Genomic DNA, 19,041 nt, shown 5'->3' on the forward strand with positions numbered 1-19,041 from the left:
GAAAGGTGTGGGGGCTGGGGAGCAAAAGAAACATGGGGGAGAGAGAAGTGGAAATAGGAGAAGTAGACAGGCATTCACTTATTCAGCAAAGAATGTGCCAGGTATAGGGCTGTGCACCAGCCGTCGATACAATCTGTGCCGAGTGGCTCCCACTCTAGTTGGGGGAAATGACAGGTAAGTCATTGATGACAATGGGGGCCGTAAGTGCAGCCACCAACATGTACAAATCAGAAATTTCAGAATCATTCTGACCTTCCATCTACCTTAGTTCCCTATACTCCTTCATCCCTGTGGTGGAGGCTGTGACAGAAAGCCAGACTCCTCCTCAGAAATGAAGGATTTATTCTCCTGCTGCTGAGAGCGCTGCTGGAAGACAGCCCTGAACTGTCAGCCCCTTTGGGAGTTGCCTGAGCTGAAGAAAGCCAGTTCCTCCAAGGTCATGTTCTCTTTCTGGGGCATCCTGTATCCAATGACTAATCATACAGAGGTATATAGGTTCAGCCTCCTTACCCCTTCAGAGGAAGATTCTGAAAGATGTTCACAGTTCATCGGGTTTACTAAAGCTTTGGTGGAGCTGAATTACCCATTCAGCTTCTCCCTTCACCCAATCTTACTTTCACCCTCTCTCTTGCACAGGTATTTGACTGCAAGAACACTGCTTACCCAATACCCTACATCATTACAGTGATTTTTATGGTAGAGTCTGTTTCCCTGGGAATGTACCTTCTCACTCCTGTCTTCAAACAACTATGAAGCCCTGTTGATTTTAGCTATTGGGTGTTCCTTGACTCTGCCTGTCTCTCCAGGGACACTGTCTCCTGCACTACTATCTTTCTACACAGTCCACCACACTTAACTGAAGCCTCCTCTCACCTATCCTCCACCTTACAGCCAGAGTGATCTATTCAAAACACAAATCTGATCTTGTCTTCCTTCTGACATTTCTGACATTACTTTGGGGACAGAAAAAACCCTCTATCTGACTCTATGAAGGCTGCATAGGCCCACTGATCTAACCTTATTTCAACTCACTGGGGTTCTTGATCTCTCAACTGTAAACACACTTCTAGTCCATTTTGGGGATGTATGTTCTCCAGTTACATGAATTTTTTCAATTGCTCTCTGGGAGCATTCCTTCTTTGTCTAATACAGGCTGTAATCCTTCTGATCTCATCTCAAGATCTCAACATTTCTCTAGGATTTTGGTTTTTTTTTTTACTTCTCCTCCTGTGGTAGGCAGAATTATAAAATAACCCCTAAGGAAGCTTCCTCTTGCCCATTCTCCTTCCTTGAGTGTTGGCAGAATCTGTAAATATGGAAAAAGGGATTTTGCAGATATAGTGAGATTTACTAATCTGTTGACCTCAAGATAAGATATTCAGCTAGTCTTAATCAAATCATGATTACTTTAAGAGATGAGTTTTCTCTGGTTGGTAGCCGAAGAGGAAGCCAGAGAAATCCGAAGTGTAAGAATGGACACACTGTGGCTGGCTTGAGGAGGGCACAGAGTGATGTTAGCTGAGAGCCGTCTCTTGCTGACAGACAGCAACAAAGTGGGGGCTTTATTCCTAGAACTTCTGCTAGTGACAAGAATGAGTTTGGAGACCTCCAAAGAGAATTTAGTCTGGCTGACACCTTAACTTCAACTGATGAAATCCAGATAAGAGAACCCAGCCTTCTGGACATGCCTGTGGTCTATCAAATTCATGGCGATTTATTACACTAGCAATAGAGACACTGACACACATGTCATCTCAGGAGGTAGCATAAACCATGCAAAGAATAAATGGAAGCACTGGCTATTTGCTACGGTTTAGAAAGATTTGGAGAAGTTGCAGGGGCTGCTGGTTTAGAGAGGAACTTGAGGGAGGAAATCCAGTGGGAGTGCATGGCAGTCCACTCGCTGAGAGTTGATAGTGGCTTGGACTAAAGTCATGCAGGCAGTGGAGAAGATGGGCCCTGAACTATTTAAGAGGTAGAGAGACCTTTTATATGTATAGGGTGAGCAAGAAGGATATGATTAAACTGAACAAGGCTCTGGTAACTGGATGGGAACCCTTTGATGAAAACCTCTTATGTTTCAAGTATATTACCTTTAATCTTGACAAATAACATATATTTAGGTACTATATTATTGATCACTCTTTTAGATGAAAAAAAAAAATCAAAAAGACAAAAAGACCTGTGTCTCAGAGAGAATGTAAGTAACTTACTAATGGCCACAAAACTATTAGATGTAAACACCACTATTTAAGGCCAATAATTTGGGAAATCAGAATTCAGGTGTTCCTTTGGTTTTGCTTCCCATCTTTCTCTCATTTGGCACAATTTTTTTTTCAAAAAAAAATTAAAGATGGATTTATTTATCTATACAGAATTGGGGAAAAGGTCAGAGGTACAGGAGGTGAGAGAATCCACCAGAGACAGGGTGGGGAGCAGAACAGGCAGATATACTGAAATACACTGCTGAGGGGAACAGTGGGTGGGTTGGGAAAGGTCTGCAATACTACGTGCATTACCTCCCAGGCAGGGGATCAAACTCATGCTTCAGTGGCTGTGATAGCTTTACAGTGCTCTGCTTTAACCCAATGCACCACCAGGGAGGGCCCTCAAAATTTCTGATTCATAAAATCTTTAATTCCATCACACACACACACAACACACCATCTTTCAGAGAGAAAATAGTTAGCTATCAGTGAATCTGTTCCATTCTGGACATGTTAAGTTTCAGATGCTTATTAGACATCTAGGTAGGAATTCCAGTAGGAAGTTGAATACAGGTGGCACAGGAAGGGATGCAAACCATAGTGTCAAAGAGAGAGCACTGAATGAAAAGAACTTGGGAACCTGGTCAGAAGCCCGGAAATAAAAGTAAAAACCATTATTTAAAGGCTGTATAGAGAAAGACCAGTCTGAAGAAGAAACCAAGAGGAGCAGACAGCGAAGTAGGAGGAGAACAGAGAGAGCAGGAATCATAGAAGTGAAAGGAGAAGATTGTTCAGGAAGTAAATGTGGCACCTGATACAACTGCTCCTGGCCTGAGAAATGTGCTGTGTGTTAGGGACTGGGCATCCTTGACAGCCCAGGAAGGAGTCATTCTGGTGAGGCTGTAGTGGAAGAAGACAGAGTGGGGTGCTGACATTGACAGGGGTGGGAGGGAGCTATGGGTTCCATAGCACATGATGGAGGCTCCTCACTCTTGACAGGAGCAGAGATCCAGTTGTAAGAGGAAGCTGGTATAAGAGAGCACATGTGTACATGAAAGCAAGTCATGGCCATCCACATAGCAACTCTAATCCTAGGCTTGTTTGCAGCTATGTGTGGGTTTATGACCGCATTCTGGACTGTGGTTTCGAGTGGACATGAGACGTGTAACTTCCAGAACTCTCAGTCCCAGCTCTTTAAGGGTAGGAGTGGACTTTTTGCTTTTTGTCACCGCCTGTCTCTGCAGGTTGTGTGTGATGTCAGGGTAAGCCATCTTCAGTGGTGCAGTGAGGGTAACAGATGATACACCAGGGATGGCAAGGTGACAAGAGATAAGAATTGGTGTCTACTGTGCACTTGACCCACTCAACCACTTCAGGTTCTGTGTGACAAAGAAGCTACAATCTTAAGGCCCTACAATTTTCTCTTGTCATAGCAATTTGACCTATACCTTAGTTAAGACAGTAGCTGTCTAAATTTGGTGGGGGAACTAGTCCCTGATAGTTTCTATTTTTTTCTATGAAGTTAAAGATCTGATTACAGTGAGTGGAGGCGAGAGAGAGAGAGAGAGAGAGAGAGAGAGAGAGAGAGAGAGGTGGAAATTATAGAAGTCAAGTTGGTGCAAGACAACTGTGTATAATGGTAAAGGGAACTCAGGACCAGAAAAATGTAAGGTAATTAAGAGAGTATTGGAGATCCATTTATGAGCTGGTAATCAGGAATTTCTGATAGTATCAGTTTCTGCAGCAGAGCTCAGAGAGTGGGATGCAAGCAAGGAGAATATGGATGGTTCAGTTCATCCAAAGCTGAGATTTTACTAGATGGGTGGGATGGAAAAACCAACGGATAAGGAAAAAATAACAAGCCTTGAAGTTTTGGCTGGATATGGAAAAGACAGAATCAGTAAGTCAAAAGTAGGCTTCAGAAGATTGACGATGATGGTCAGCAATGAGAAAGGGGAGAGGGTAAAATGCAAATAATGTGGGAGTATCAAGGAACAGGGATCTACTGAGAGTGAAGGAAGCATTGGTGGGCCCCCAGATATGTGCACATGGGTGGGAGGAGGATAAGAAGCCCCCTGCCAAATCTGGCTAGGATGTGTGGTGCTTAGGAGACTGCTGGTTTTAGTTAACACAGGAGGTGGGAGAGGGTCCAAAGGAATTGAGGAGGTGAGTTTATAGCCACCACCCTCAGAGATATTTTCTTCACCCCAAAAGTCTGGGCTCGGTGCCTCTTCTGGGTACTTCTAATCTAATACCTCTGGTATAGTCATTTTTATAGCTATACAGCCTGTCATTGTCCTTTTACTTGTCCCTATTCCAAGGTCTCTTTCTTTTCTCCAACAATTTCTCTCCCACAAATCTCATTACTTATTTTCTATTTTTTTCTTTATGCTCAAGGAAACTGAAGTGTTTATAGTTTCATGATGCATTCTGCAGGGCTAATCACCATTTACCTTGCTCATCTTTTTCCCTCTCACTAAACTCACATGGGCAATGAGTAGTGAGGGCCAGGAGATGGTTGTTTTAAGATGATTTATAGAGACAAAAAATTCATATAAATAGTATAGTAGAGAAGGGGGTACCATGAACAGAGGAGAGGATGGAAATGTGCTGGGAGGGTGGTCAAAGTTCACTTCTTAAAGTCAGAAAATTCCATCTGTGTCAGGGATTATGTTACCATTTGGACAGAATGAGGTTGCTTAGGGCCAGAAAACAGGGGTGGAATTCTATCACTGCAAGCAGGGACTGCAAAGTCAATATGGATAGCCAGGGGAGAGGGGCCTAGACCCTAGTTTCAGGATATATCAGAAGTCTACAAGGTCGAGGAAGCCAGTGTAAGATGCTCTGAATTAGAGCCGAGCTCAGTCCTGAGGAAAGCTGCCTTCTTGACTCAAGTATTGGCCTGCCAATGGGGTGTGTGTGTGTGTGTGTGTGTGTGTGTGTGTGTGTGTGTGTGTGTGTGTGTGTGTGGTGTTCAAGTGCGTGTGGTGTCTGAATTTTGGGAAGGACTGTCAGCATGCCTCGCTTGACTTTTTATAGCTAGAACAACTTACCTTACCCTGGGGAAATCTCAGGCACCCACAGTACCGCCCCAGGTGTGGCATATGATCCTTCTTTCAATATTTTACATCACCATTGAGATAAGAGGGGAACATTTAAACAGCACTTTGGTAAATGTTCAGGGGAAGCAACTAAAGCTAGGTGAGTGGAGCGCCCCTAAGCACAGCAAGATAACCTGCATCACAAGGCACTGTTTATTCTAGGTGGCTTGTAGAGGTGTGAGGGTCCTGGAATAGGCTCCTCCTCTACACCCCCCCAACCCTCCCCCACCCCTGTTTCTGCTATGCACACTGGCAGTGGAGATCCAGCACTAGGAGAGACCAGTCACAGTTCAGACCTTGAGGTGTCCACTCGCCCACTGGCTCAGCCTCTCCTGGCTGTGACTAGTATCTTCCTGTATCTTTCAAGGCCTCTCTCCTCTGCATTTCTGTGATATGCAGATACCTGCCTATGTGAGCTCCTGCCCACACACTCCCTGCCCATGGAGGAGGCCCTTCTCTTGGGATAATTAAACAAAGAGGGAGTGGGCTGAGAAGAAAGATGGGCTGGAGACAGAGCAGGCAGGCACATCAGGGAGTTGCTGGGGAAAGATGAGCCTTCCCACCCTGGGCTTGTGCTGGGCAAAGCAGAGGCACACACCAGTAGCTGGCCCCACTGGGCATTCCTTACATGTGGCTTCAGACACGGGCCCTCACAGGTAGGCCTGGACTTCCCAGATGAGGGCTGCACTTTAGCTACAGGAACCATGGAAGACTCACTCAGGAAATGACCTGGAGGGGAACTCCACGAACATCTGAGCTACTGCCTGGGACTCCACCAGGCCTGCTGGTGAAGGGCAAGACTGAGGGCAGGTGGCCAAGGGGCTGAAACAGAAAAGCAACGATGGACACAGGGAAGGTCCATGTGTCCTAGAGTGAAAAGCACAAGGATTTTTCAAGCTGTGGGGGAGGTGGGTTCTGGGTTCTATGCGTGCCGACCCATTCCAGGTGCTGTACTGCAGTTTCAGACTGATTTGACACAACTTCCTGTGTAATGTCCCTGAGCATCACCATTATGGAATTTTAGTTTTTGTGAGAAAACCCGAGCAGGAGTTTCCACAAACCAGTAGAATCCACAATCCTCCAGCATCTTTTCCTGTCCCTAAGATTCCATTTCTCCCTGGGTAATTCTTGCCTTACATGGCGATGAAATGCTGAGGCCTCTGGAGGAAGGAGGAGGAGGGAGGCCCTGCGCCCTCTGCTGGCCAGGTCTGGCATTGCCAGGACGGCTCAGAGGCCCAGGGGCCCGTACGGCCAAACCACCTACAGACACTCCCAGGGTCTTCAAATGCGCACTCCACAGCTGCTGAGGGGTCAGGTTAGTGGTCAGAACCAATATTCATTATTAACCCACTGCTATTTTCTGGACACTTGCCTGTCATGATCTCATTTACATTTTATTTTCAACAACCTTGAAAGATTTTGTGGGAGGTCTGTAGTCTTCCATTAATAAGGGTACTATTTCAGAACTAAAATCTAACTCTTACTGGCTCCAAGCTCTTTCCTCTGTTATGCATTTAGTTCAGCCATGACTGTGACCTAACTGTAACCCAGTGTGACCATGCATCTCTGATCTGAGCCTGAAACCAAGCCTAGTTCAGGGTGGAACCCACCCACCTTGCCTCCTGCGCCTAGCTCCTTTGAATTGAATAGTTCTCTCCCTATGAATCTGTTTTGCTTCCAAACTTGATGTTTTATTTCCATCTGTCTTCTTGGTTAGCAGCCAAATCCCCCTAAAGACAAGGGTGAGGTGGATGCGTCAAAGGAGCTTTTAGGGGGAATGACTAAATGGGAGAAGTGTACCTCTCCACCCTTAGCCAGGGAGGTGTCCTGTGGTGAGTGACCCAGGGAGGAGCGGGTGAGGCCCCCGGTTCTGTGGGGTGGGAGGGAGATGAGCTAAACCAGATGCAGTTGGGCTCTCCGCGGAAGGGCCCTGTAATAGTTCTTGACATTGCAGTGGAAATCCAAGCTCCTGCCCTCCTCCCACAGCTGCATGTGTGGCGGACCAGAGGCTGGGATTGGCGACTCCACCACAGAGCAGTGGGTGGTCCCACTTTGGCTGCAGCCCTGAGATCACACTTCAGCACACTGGCAAACTTGGTGATTCACAAATTTTGCTCTGCATGACTGACTCCTTCTTCCCTGGTTACCACTGTTTCAGCTTGTAGCAATTATTCTCAAGAAAGGAAAGAGCTTGGCCTTGGCCTAAAGCTGAGATGTCACTTTTCTTATCTCCCTTAACAGAAACTGTGAGCCTGACCCAGATTTCATACCATATGATTTGGAATACTGGGCTAGTTATTTATTCTCCCCGAGTCTTGGTTTCCTCATTTTGCATTGCATTGGGGTGGTAATAGCATCTTTCTCATATAATTTTAAGATTAGTTGAGACAATGCACTTAGCAGCCTAGATCCCGCTTTTACAGGGTTCCCAGAATAAGGAACAAAAGGAATTGAACCTCTAGAAGTCACAGAAAGATCACCCAGCCCTGCCACCTCAGAACAGCGCCACCTAGAGGAAGTGTGGGCTTAACCACCATGCAGACCAGCATAACCCACTTAGCTTCAGACTGGGCATAGTCAGCTTCTCAACAAAACGTATGCACTAGTTTTAGTTGTTCTGTGGGCTTCAGTTTCATGATGTGAGATATGAGCATAACTTAAACTTCCTCACACTGTTATAAAAGGTAAGGAAATAATGTATGTAAACAGTTATAAATGATTCCATTACAATGTGTAAAATAATGGACATTCTTCTGATTCTCTGAATCAGACAATTCTCATCTAAGCTTCTAACCACCTACTTTACACAGGATTGAATATCAAGTGTTTTGAGGCTTTCTTTTCATTTTCTCTTCCCTTATTTTAGGGCCTGAAAAACTCTCTGAAGGTTCTGCTTCTGTTCAAGACAGAATCCTTGGAGCAGGGGAAGGCCTCCAGTCCCCAGACTTTGCTGTTTATGCTGGTCTGCATAGTGGTCAAGCCCACACTTCCCCTAGGTGGTGCTGTTCTGAGGTGCCAGGGAGGGGTGATCTTCCCTTAGCTTCTAGAGACTCAATTCTTCTTGTTCCTTATTCTGGGACCCCTGTAAAATTGGGGTCCAGGCTGCTTTCCCCTCCAGAATAGGGGATAATTTGATAGGTAGAATTTTGGCTCCCATTACCTTTGCCCTTTGTTATTATTTCTGTTATGGCAAAAGTGACACTGCAGATGTAATTAGTTACTAATCCTCTGATCTTAAAATAGGGAGAGTAGCCTGTATTATCTGGATGGATCAAATCTAATCACTTGAACTCTGAAAAGTAAGCTCTTTTACAGCCTTGTAGTAGAAGGGGAAGTAAGAGATTTGAAAAATGAGAATAGTTGAAGGTGCCTTGTTGGCTTGAAGATGACAGGGCCCTGTGTCAAGGAAATAAGGACCTCAGTCCAATAACCAAAATAAATTGAATTCTTTCATCAACATGAATAATCTTGGAAGCTGACTCTTCCTCAGAGACTCTGCATAAGACCCCAGCCCAGCTGACATCTGGATTATAGCCTTGGGAGGTCCTGGGCAGAGGACATGATTTCTGTCTCACTGACTGTGTGATAATACATGGGTGCTATTTTTAGCTGCTGAATTTGTGGTTCTATGTCACAGCAGACAAACTAAAATAACAGCAACAATAAACCAATATAACGCTTAGGCTTGTGATCCAGTCTCTTCATAGTGTTGGGGAATCTCTTCTCCTCAGGTCCAGAAGCTTCTGCTTTTTCAACTCAGCCCTCACAGCCAATCAGAAACAATTTATCTGTGAGTGAACTAGTATTGGAATCTTAGAAGTCCTGATTTTCACAAAAGGCAGAGTGTTTCAGAAAATTTGTTTTTGACCCTGAAATTCAAAAAGGTTTATGTCTAGGAGAGACAATGAGCTAAGTACTTTCTTATGATGGGAAGAGAGAGAAAATGAACAGAACCCAAATGAATATCTCAATAGTTTCCTGCCACATGGCTAAGTACTTATCCTAGTGCTTGATATAGAATAGCTAATGTTCTTTGGACTAAAATATTATTGCTATGATAATGATCATTATTTTTGGTTCCCTTCTTCCAACTGTAAGTATATAGTTTGATTCCAAACTGTGAAAATAACATGGTCTACATAGTGATGGAAACCCCTCCACAACTAGAGGACACCTGCATGGACTTGCTCATGTGAAAGGTGTCTTCTGCTGTGGTGGCTTCACCAGGAGGAATTTAATCTCCTTTCCCTTGAACAGCAGAGGCAGTGAAGAGCCACAGCTTGCACTGGAGAGTTTTGTTTCTGCATTCAAGATAGGCCAGGTGGCCAGTCATCCCCCTCCCTGTGCTGAAGGCTAGGATCTGATGTAGAAGGGGCCACCTGTTCTAAGAGAACCATTACTTGGGGGAGATGTACACACGGTAGCATGCAGTGAAGAACATCCTCAGCTCCTGAAGTCCATTGGATGTCACCAAAATGGCCTTTGTAACAAACCCACCCAATGTAGTTCAGCACAATTTGAGGACAGTGACAGTTCAAAAATTGCTTGAGAAACTGACATACATCTTCCTCCAACATTAGGCCTCTCTTCAACTCTCACCTTTTCAGCTGTCAAAGGTGTTTTTAGGCACTTACTATGTGCTGAGCACAACTTTGGTCCTGACAATGCAGAGATAAACAAGACAGACCCAGTGCCAGCCCTATGGAGCTCATATTTTTTGAAGAAGCTATCACAAAATAACCACATACTTTTAAACGAGTTCATGCGCCCTGACCGTCATAAGCTCCCTTGACACCTGGACCCTGCCATAGCCTCACTTCCCTTAGCTATTCAAGAAAGTTTTGTTCCAGGTCCTTCATCTCTGAGTGCATGTGTGTCACCTAAAACCAACACACTCAAAGGCTGACCAGTTATGAGGGTACCAACAACTCTGGGGAAACATTTCCTCGACCACATGGTTAGCAGATGCTCCCCACATATGCGGCCTCCAAAGCACTAAGGATTCATCCTCTATACCCTACATTCTTTTGTACCATCTGAAACAATCATACCTGATGTTCTGTTAAGAGATTATTTGGCCTCTTGGAATCATGGGCCAAAATGATCAAAGTGATTCACATCTCCCTGTGGTCTGGTTTAACAGGTGCTAGAAAAATTGTACTATGAGCCCCAAATCTGTTTTGCTTCCTGCCTGATAGAGGACATCCCACTTAAAAACTTCCATCCCTATAGCAATAAAGGCCTTTTGCCCAAGAAGCCTTTTCCCTAACCCGGTGCTTCCTCACATGTTCTTGCTGAGCTCATCATGGCCCCCTTCTTAGGGACTATCAGTCATAAATTCTTCTCCTGATGACATTGACATCTCTGTTGTCAGTCACATTTATAAATTAAATCCCAGGCATATTTAAAAACACCGCCTGACTTAGCTCAAAACCCCAAGCTGGCCAGGCCCTGAGGGCTAAAGTCACCAGGTGACTCATTCAGAGATGGCACCAAACTCCTCCCCACAGACCCCAAACCCTTCCTTGCCCAACCTGCAGACCTCCTTCCAAGGAAGTCAAAGTCACCCCACCCCACATGCCTCATCTCCAGTCATCCACAACATGATATTCCACTCTGCTGGGCTTCTCTTCTCCATCTTACATTTTGGACTACTGTACAGAGAAGAAAAGCTGACTTTCTGCCAACATCACGGCTAGTTCCAACAACTGGCACATGGGCCAGGGCCAGGTTGAGTGATCCAGGGAACGACTCTTTCTAGGGAATCCTGAACAAGGGTAGAACTTCCCCAAGTTCTAGGGTTGCGGCAGCAGAGGGAAAAAGATGGGTGTTATGTGCTCTGGCCCACAAGGCTACATTGCACTCCAGTGCTCCTAGGACAGAGGCCTTGACACTGCTCCAAGGTGCACTGCTGGTGTGGCTGTGAATAGATCTGTGCCCCCCTAGAGCAGTGTGGTGCCTCTGCCTGCTTTGACTTGGCTCAGCACTGATTCCCAACTTATCAGGACCCCCCTCTCTTGAATCCAACCTCGTGGTTACCAGACAGTCCTCACCCTTACCCCTGTGACTTAGCATTTTACAGAACTCATCCTGGCCCCACATTGGCTTTGTCGTTTTCCATCAGCACCACAAGTGCTCTCAGTAAGGTGGCAAATACTTTATTGAAGTGCAACTTGCAGGGTACAAGTGTGGACCTGACACATGGGGGGCATTAAAGGATATCATGGAACGAGAGGGCCCGGGTCTGCTTTTGTATATTCAGAAGTGTATGCCCTCGAGGGAAGGCTTTGGTTCATCTATTGACGCGTGAGTCTCAGTACATGTGTCTGTGGGGTGCACGGTTGAGTGGAATATGCTATGCAGGTGTAAGATGTATCCATGTTGGTAAGAAACATCTGTGCTCTGAGAAGGGGAACCCCAGAGCACTTTATATGGAACACACAGTCTTGGGGGCAGTGTGTGTGTGTGCACGCATGTGTGTGTGTGAGATATATGGTATTCTCCTGCATCTCTGTGTGGGTGTCTACATACCCATTTCATGCAAGATGTCAGATTTCTGCAGACAGGCTTTCCTACAACTCCGGACTGACTTGGAAGTGGGGGTCCCAGGGATAAGGATGGAGTCACTCTGGGCCTGGGGATCTCTTAGTCAGCTTTGTCCTTTCTACCCTTGGACATTCCCTCCCCAGCCTCACCCTCATCATCTGCCTCAATTGCCTCCTCCGGCATGGGCCACTCTCGAGTCTCCCACTCCAGCCGCTCGATACGATAAGCAATCTTGAGTGCACTGGATTCCAGCTCAGCCAAGAGGCGAGCAAATTTGGTCTGTAGATCATCAAGTTGCTGGTCTAAGCCTTGCAGCCGGTTCTCCGTGGCCTCCTGCAGGGCAATCTCAGCTGCCTCGGCATTTACATCCAACTTATTCATTTTGAGCAAGATCTCACGGCCCTTTTCCTCCATGACAGTCTGGGCCTGTGGATACTCACTCAGCACTTCCCGAAGGTCCTCCTTGCTCAGGCAAAACAGGTCTGAATAGCCTAGACTCTTGATATTGGCTGTGCGGCGGTTCCCGGACATGTTTCCTGTGGCCCGTGGGCAGACAGAGGTGGGGATAATTAGTCAGCGTGGGCGTGAGGGGGCATCTCACTGCTGAACCAGGATCCTCACCTCCATGTTTGTGCTTCTGAGCCTCTTCCTGCCTCATCAGTTCTTTTATTCAGTAGTGTACTGGGAAGAAGGCCCTGTGCTGGTCTGCCTGTGACTAGTTTCTAAGAATTCAGTCTCAGGACAGTTTAATTGGATGGTTACATAACAGTGTCACTGGTGCAGTGTGGATGCAGGTATCCGGGGCTGTGAGGAAACAGGCAAAGATTCCCTAACAAGCTGTAAGGCAAAGAACTTGGAAAAAAGTGCTGACTGGATCAAGTAGGAGGTACTAGAGGGATGGAGTGTGTAGGAGGGCAGCTGGGCAGAGGGAGGAACATGAGTAGAGGAGGGGGTAAGAGGGAGTTCGATGGATGCAAAACTAAAAGCAGTATTGGCTGAGGTACAGGGAATGAGGAGACTGGAATGAGCAGGAGAGAGTCACATCACATCCTGCTGCGTCTAGTAAGCCCTGACAAGAAGTTCCCACACCCACATTGTGCTGAGGATGGAGAAGTTATTGGGCTATTTTCATCAGGGAGTCTCTATGATCTCATTTGTATTTTAGAAAGATATTGTGGGGACTGGATGAGAGGATGGTTAGGCTGAGTGCTGCCTACAGCTCAAAGGGCCATAGAAAGGACCCACTGATGGCCACCTGTTGTAAGCCAGCCTGTGCTGGATCTCTCACCCATGAGCTTATTGAATCCTCACAAATAACTCTGAGTTTTCATTCCTGCTAAACAGGTGAAGAAACAGACCTAAAAATGCAAATAACTTGTAAAGCAGACAGTGGCTAACTGCATCAGGATGTGAGATCTGTTTGGAAACCAGATGTGAGCCCTTTAGAACAATTAGACAGTGGGACCCCTCTTCCCCAGGCCCAAGCAGAGAGAGCACACTCACCCCCTTTCATATCCTGTGGCTTCAGTGATTGGGCATAGCAGCTCCTGCTGCCCAGGGCTGGTGAGAGGCATAAATGAACTGGTATACAGTACCCACAGGACTGGGGTTCCTTTCCAGTGGACTGTGAAAAAGTTGTTCCTTATACTTGACCCCAAGATTCATTCCCTGCATGACCTTGGGCCAGTTCCCAAACCTTTCTGTGCTCCCATTTCCCAACCTTTAAAGTGCAACTAGTAGTGCCTACCTCATAGGTGCTGTGAGAATTTTATGGATTGGTACGTGTGAAGCAGTTTGAGTAGGGCAGGTAGCAATCATACAGTAAATGTTAACTACTATAATCGCTATTGATTATAACAGAATAGAGCATTATTATCATCTCTGTAATTTTCCACTGGTCAGCTGCTGTCCATCACAGAGTAGGTCTACTCTCTCTTTTTAAGGATCCAACCTGCTCACTTGCCTTAGCCAAGTTTTGCCTCAGGAAACAGAACTTCCCTTTTCTTTTTCTTTTCTAAACCTCTGGTGACTCACACAAGGGCCAGGTTTTCTTAATCTGTAAACCCTGGCACACTATTTAGACTCAGCACTGTGTCTGCTGTCCTCACCACTCTTCCCCTCAACCTGTACCAGGAAAAAATTCTGGGGTGCTCACCTTTGATGTTGATGATGCTGATCTCCCCGAAGTAGAGACCTGCGCCAAGCACAGCATACTGTGTGACGCCATCATCTGCTACCACGGCCAGCTGGCCCTCGCGGATGATGTACATCTCTCGGCCAATGTCCCCCTTGCGACAGACATACTCGCCTGGTGAATATGTCTGGGGCTGCAGCTTTAGCACCAGCTCCTCCAGCAAGCTGGCCTCACAGTTCTGGAAAATCTGCACCCGACTCAGAGTAGAGAGGTGTACAGACACAGCTACTTCTGCCCTCAACCGCTCAGGCAAGTGCTGTAAGATGGCGACCTCATTGGTCATCTTCTTGTTGATCTGCAGGTGCTGGTACCTGGGGGCAAGGACAGAACCCATTCCTCATCAGCCCCTACATCCTTATCCGGATGTCGTTCACTCAGCTCAGGTTCAGTCAGGGGCCCAATCACACTGCGAGCTCATGGGTTCATTTGACAGTTGACTGCTGAATATCTTCAGCCACAATCTCCTTTGCTGATCACAGATATGTGTTGGCCTTTTCTACCTCCACCAGGACATGGAATCTCTACCGGTTGACACTGAAATAGATACTCATCACCAGCTGGTGGGCTGTACTCTACCTACCAATCAGTGGTGTTTGGTACCATCCCACTCATTTCTATTTCTCTCATCAACACTTCTACTCTCTAGCAGCTCTCTGCTCTAGCTCCTGTGCCTGGTGACACTTCATGCTCACCCCACAGCATGAACTACCATGACATAATCAGCCATCTTGTTGGCCATCCTCTGGGGAGATTCTTCTTACTCCTACCAGGTCTCAAGGCCTACCAGGTAGAGACAGTTTTCATTCCCTGTGTCCAGGTTATCCTGACTGTGCATGAGTTCCTTTCCCTAGCAGTTTTGTACCCAGACCCTCCCACTAAGTCCTACTCAAAGTAGTGGAGGGCATTCTTTTCCAAGCTCCACCTTGAAGCCACCCTCCCCCAAATTGCCACATGACCCCTTGCTACCCCCCACCTTCTTTAGATCCTCCCGTCCCACCTGGAAGCCCAGCACCCTCACCAGTCCCATCTGGAAGCCCAGCACCCTCACCAATCGATAACTCGCCGCTCCAGCCGACGGTTGACATGCTGCAGTTTCATATATTTCTTCACCAACGCGTGGTCGGGGTAGAAGGCTGCGTCGGCAGTGTTCATATTGTAGATGACGGAGCTCATGCTACCCATGATGGTGGCGAAACCCATGACCGCCAGCAGGAAGTCGCCCACCATGAAGAGGTACTCCTCCTCCCTGTCTGGCAGCGGAGTGTCCCCCACCGTGGTCAGGATCAGCGTGGAGAAGTAAAAGCTATAGAGATACTGACGCCTGAGGCTCTCAAACCCGGGTCGAGCAGGGTCCGGGTACACCCACGCATCGCGTCCAAAGCCCAAGTATCGAGACAGGGCAAAGTATAGGCAGCTGTTCCAATGGATGACGACAAAAATGTAAAGCATTAGTTTGGCGATGCGGAAGGCATTTGGATAAGCCGTGCGGGTCTCAGTGCGGTCAAACGCCTCAAAGAGGCGGGGTGCGCGCAGAAAGCGGTTCAGCCGCAGCGTGGGCGTGTGTGGACCTAGTCTCACGTAGGCCACATCTGTGGGCACCAGCGAAGCAAGGTCCAAGACGAAGCTCCAGGTACGCACATAGCGACTGGAGATCTGACCCTTGTCCACCACCAGAATGCCCTGTTCCAAGAATCCTGGAGGATTGAAGGGGAGAGGAAGTGGAAAGTTGGGCTGGTCTCAACTGTGGGGTGGGTCATTTGTGGGGCTGGGGCAGGGCACTTAACTGTTTCCCTACTGGTGTGTGGGTGGGCTGGTTAGACAGGACAGGGAGGCAGTGAGTGTAGGCATAAAACTACACCAGGGTTTCTGGGGTGAGCATAGGGGTGTTGTCAAACACAGGGATATATGCATGTGCTATCAGGGACAAGGTGACTTTCTTGTTACTAAGAAGTGCTCCTTAGGAAGAGAAGAAGGAATACAGGGTCACTGACTCCTTGGGGGTCACTGACCTGTGTGGAAGCGCACCACGATGTCCAGTAGGTACAGCAGGTCACTTACATAGTCCAGCACTAACCAGGCCACCAGATAACTATGCTGTAAGTCAGGAAAACAGGCTCTGCATGGTAGGGACAGAGAGGACTGGCTTAAAGGCACCCTGTTGCCTGAAATGGCTTCCCAAGCCACTTAGCACTGCTCCTAGTGCCCTTGATCCCTCCTCAGGCCTGGCCGAGGGCCCACCTCTCTCTCCCCTGGGCCTCATCCCTTGTCTCTGTTTAAGACCTTCCTTCAGGCCCCCACCAAACCTGCACACGACGATGATGAGGTTATACATGACCGGGAAGACCATAGTGTTCAGCCACCAGTAGTAGTAATCCCCAGATGGGTCCAGGACAGGCAACGACTTCCTGTGGGAAAGAGGGAGACAACATGTTTCCTTTATTCACCTGTTAGTTTTGAGGTTGTCACCAGGGGTGCCAAGAGGAATCAGTGCCAAGAAGCATTAGGGGTGCCTCTAGCTAGTGAGGAGGACAGATCTGAACCAGGAGAACAGGATCCCTCACCTGGCCTTGGGTGGAGCAGGGGGACTGGACTCTGTTGTCTTCACTTTGCTGTCCTGGCTCATGGTTCTGCAGCCTGGTGCCTGGGTGTGAGAGATCCAGGGCCTTTGTGGTGGGCAGCTTCAGGAGTAGGGGCCAGTGCCTGCTGGCTTGGAAGAGGCGGCCCTTGGTCTCCAGTTGCAATTCCTGTCTTTAGCTCCTGAAGCTCTTAGCAACAGAACTAGGCCTGTGTAACTGATGGGGCGGAGGCAATGTGACTCCAGCGCTCTGCCCTGTCTCTCAGGGCCTGGGCTCACACCTGCCCTGCTAAACATCTCTAATGAGGTCCCTGGAGAAGGTGGGGGTGCATACTTCAGAGGTAAGTTTAGGTTTGCCTTTCCCTCTTATTCCCCCTAAACTGAACTATGTAAGGGCCTTCTAGGTCAAAGGCCTGGATTCACATGTACACTCAGACATTCATTCTGTTTTACTTTGTGCAAGTTTTCTGCTTGGGTCTCACTGGTTATTCATTTAGCAACTATTTACTGAATGGTTTATTTTTGCCAAGTACTAAACTAGTCTCCAGGGACAAAGAATACCTATCACATAAGACAAACTCTGTTTTCGTTATCTGCACCCTTATCAACATCCACACCTATTTTACCTCCTTCTTGCTGGACTGGGCCTTCTGGGTGTCTTGTCCTTATTCCTTTCCTGATACCTATAGTTACTAAAACTACTAAAGCTACTCCATTGGCTTTCTAGATCCTCAGCCTCTTTCAGTGCACATGCTTAAATATCTCCTATATACAAAAAACAAACAAAAACCTTAAAATGTGTCCCTTAAACTGATGTCTCTTTCCTACTATCATCTTTCTCAGTCAACATGCCATCATCAGAACACCTATGATTCAGGCCAATACTATGGCTAGTATTGAAGATAAAAGACCAATGAAACACAACTCTTAATCTCCAGAAATTCAGCAAGTAGATAGATAGGCACATCAGTCTGATGCACAGAAGTTGCTGTAGTAATTCAGAAGGTCCCACCTGAGCCTGGGTTCTGTGGGGGTAAATAGGAGTTTAGCAGGCATAGAGATAGGTAAGTGAGAAACACTGGAAGCAAAGTACTTAGAGTACAAAGGCATAGGCTTCAAAAAACATGGGTGACTGGAGCAACATCATTTGGTTTTTGTAGAGAATCTGAGGGGCTAGTATGTGATATGAGACTGAATGGGACAGAGAACAGTTTAGGGAGAATCTTTACTAGTTATTTTATAAAGCTTGGGTTTTATTGAAAGGCAATGGGGATCCCGTGAAGGGATATGATCAGATTTGTGCTTTTAGAGTTTCTTGGAAGTGATATCTATAACCACTAACATACCATAGTTTAGTTTTGCCTGTGTTTGAACTGATATAAACAAAACATCAGTTTTTAATCTTTATTTTCCTTTCAAATTCATCAGATCTAACTGCTAATGTCCACATGTAACAGGGTGGTCCCCACGGAAAGGGGTAACACACATACTCATTTTTCTGCATCCTTACAACTCTAATTCGATCTATATCAATCTTGCCATGCATTAAAAGGTAGAGTTCTCTAATGTCCCAAAGATAAAATCTAACCTCCTTAACATGGCCTACAAAGCTCTCTAGTAGCAGATCTCTGTGCCTTCCAGCCTCATCTCATTGTTTCCTCTTGCTGTTCCCCAGGCTCCAGATATGTACTGGTTGTAGTTCCCATAGCAACCTCAACATGTTGTCAGTTATTCCTTGCCTTTTGGTATATGCTGATCTTTTGGTTTGCAACTTCCATTTCTTTTTCTATAAAGAATACTTTATATTTTGAACTAATTTGGGCTTGTAGAAAAGTTACAAAAACAGTATAGAAAGTTTTGGAAAAGCCCTCACATATATACCCCTGTTGCCAACTTATATAATCAGGGTACAATGACCCAAACTGGAATTTTTACAATTCTTTCAACTAAACCACAGACCGTATCTGAAACTTTCATTTCTCTCATACCTAACTGCACTCTTGTTGGTTTCTTAAGATTGCTCAGACATCATCTCCTGGAAGCATTCTATAAGCTCTTTGCACTTTGTCTGCATCCTGTATCCACACAAATTATGCCGAGTGCTGCTGTTTGGTGGCACATGTCACACTACTTTGCAATAGCCTCAGTTAAAGGGCTAAGGACTTTGAGGCCAGAGGCTAGTTTTAATTGATGTGGAGTCCCGCCTGACACAGAGGTGCTTCTTCAGTATTCCTTGAATTACTAAATAAGACAGTGTCCAAGAGATCGTGAAGCCAGCAGGTGCTGGGTGAGCTAGGATTGGTCAATACCAAGCCACGGGCGCCACTAGGTGAAAAATGAAATAGCTTTACCAGCCATAGCTCTAGGGCTCAGCTTTTTAAAAAACAGGTCCCGCCCACCTACTGGCTCCTCCCTCTC

General features: G+C 46.6%; 1 protein-coding gene across 1 annotated transcript; it reads right to left on the reverse strand.

The window, feature by feature from the left end:
* Window positions 1–11,481: 11,481 nt before the first annotated feature.
* On the reverse strand, window positions 11,482–16,770 carry CNGA4 (cyclic nucleotide gated channel alpha 4). The gene is made up of 6 exons (XM_004683114.2): window positions 16,610–16,770; window positions 16,352–16,453; window positions 16,058–16,164; window positions 15,097–15,742; window positions 14,010–14,359; window positions 11,482–12,390 (listed from the first exon to the last, which is right to left on the reverse strand). Exons 1-6 carry the CDS (start codon window positions 16,669–16,671, stop codon window positions 11,954–11,956), a joined length of 1,704 nt encoding a protein of 567 aa, XP_004683171.1. The 5' UTR covers window positions 16,672–16,770; the 3' UTR covers window positions 11,482–11,953.
* Between the last annotated feature and the right edge of the window lie 2,271 nt (window positions 16,771–19,041).

Source organism: Condylura cristata, unplaced genomic scaffold, assembly GCF_000260355.1.
Source record: "Condylura cristata isolate star-nosed mole 26May11 unplaced genomic scaffold, ConCri1.0 scaffold00015, whole genome shotgun sequence".
Classification (NCBI taxonomy): Eukaryota; Metazoa; Chordata; class Mammalia; order Eulipotyphla; family Talpidae; genus Condylura; species Condylura cristata.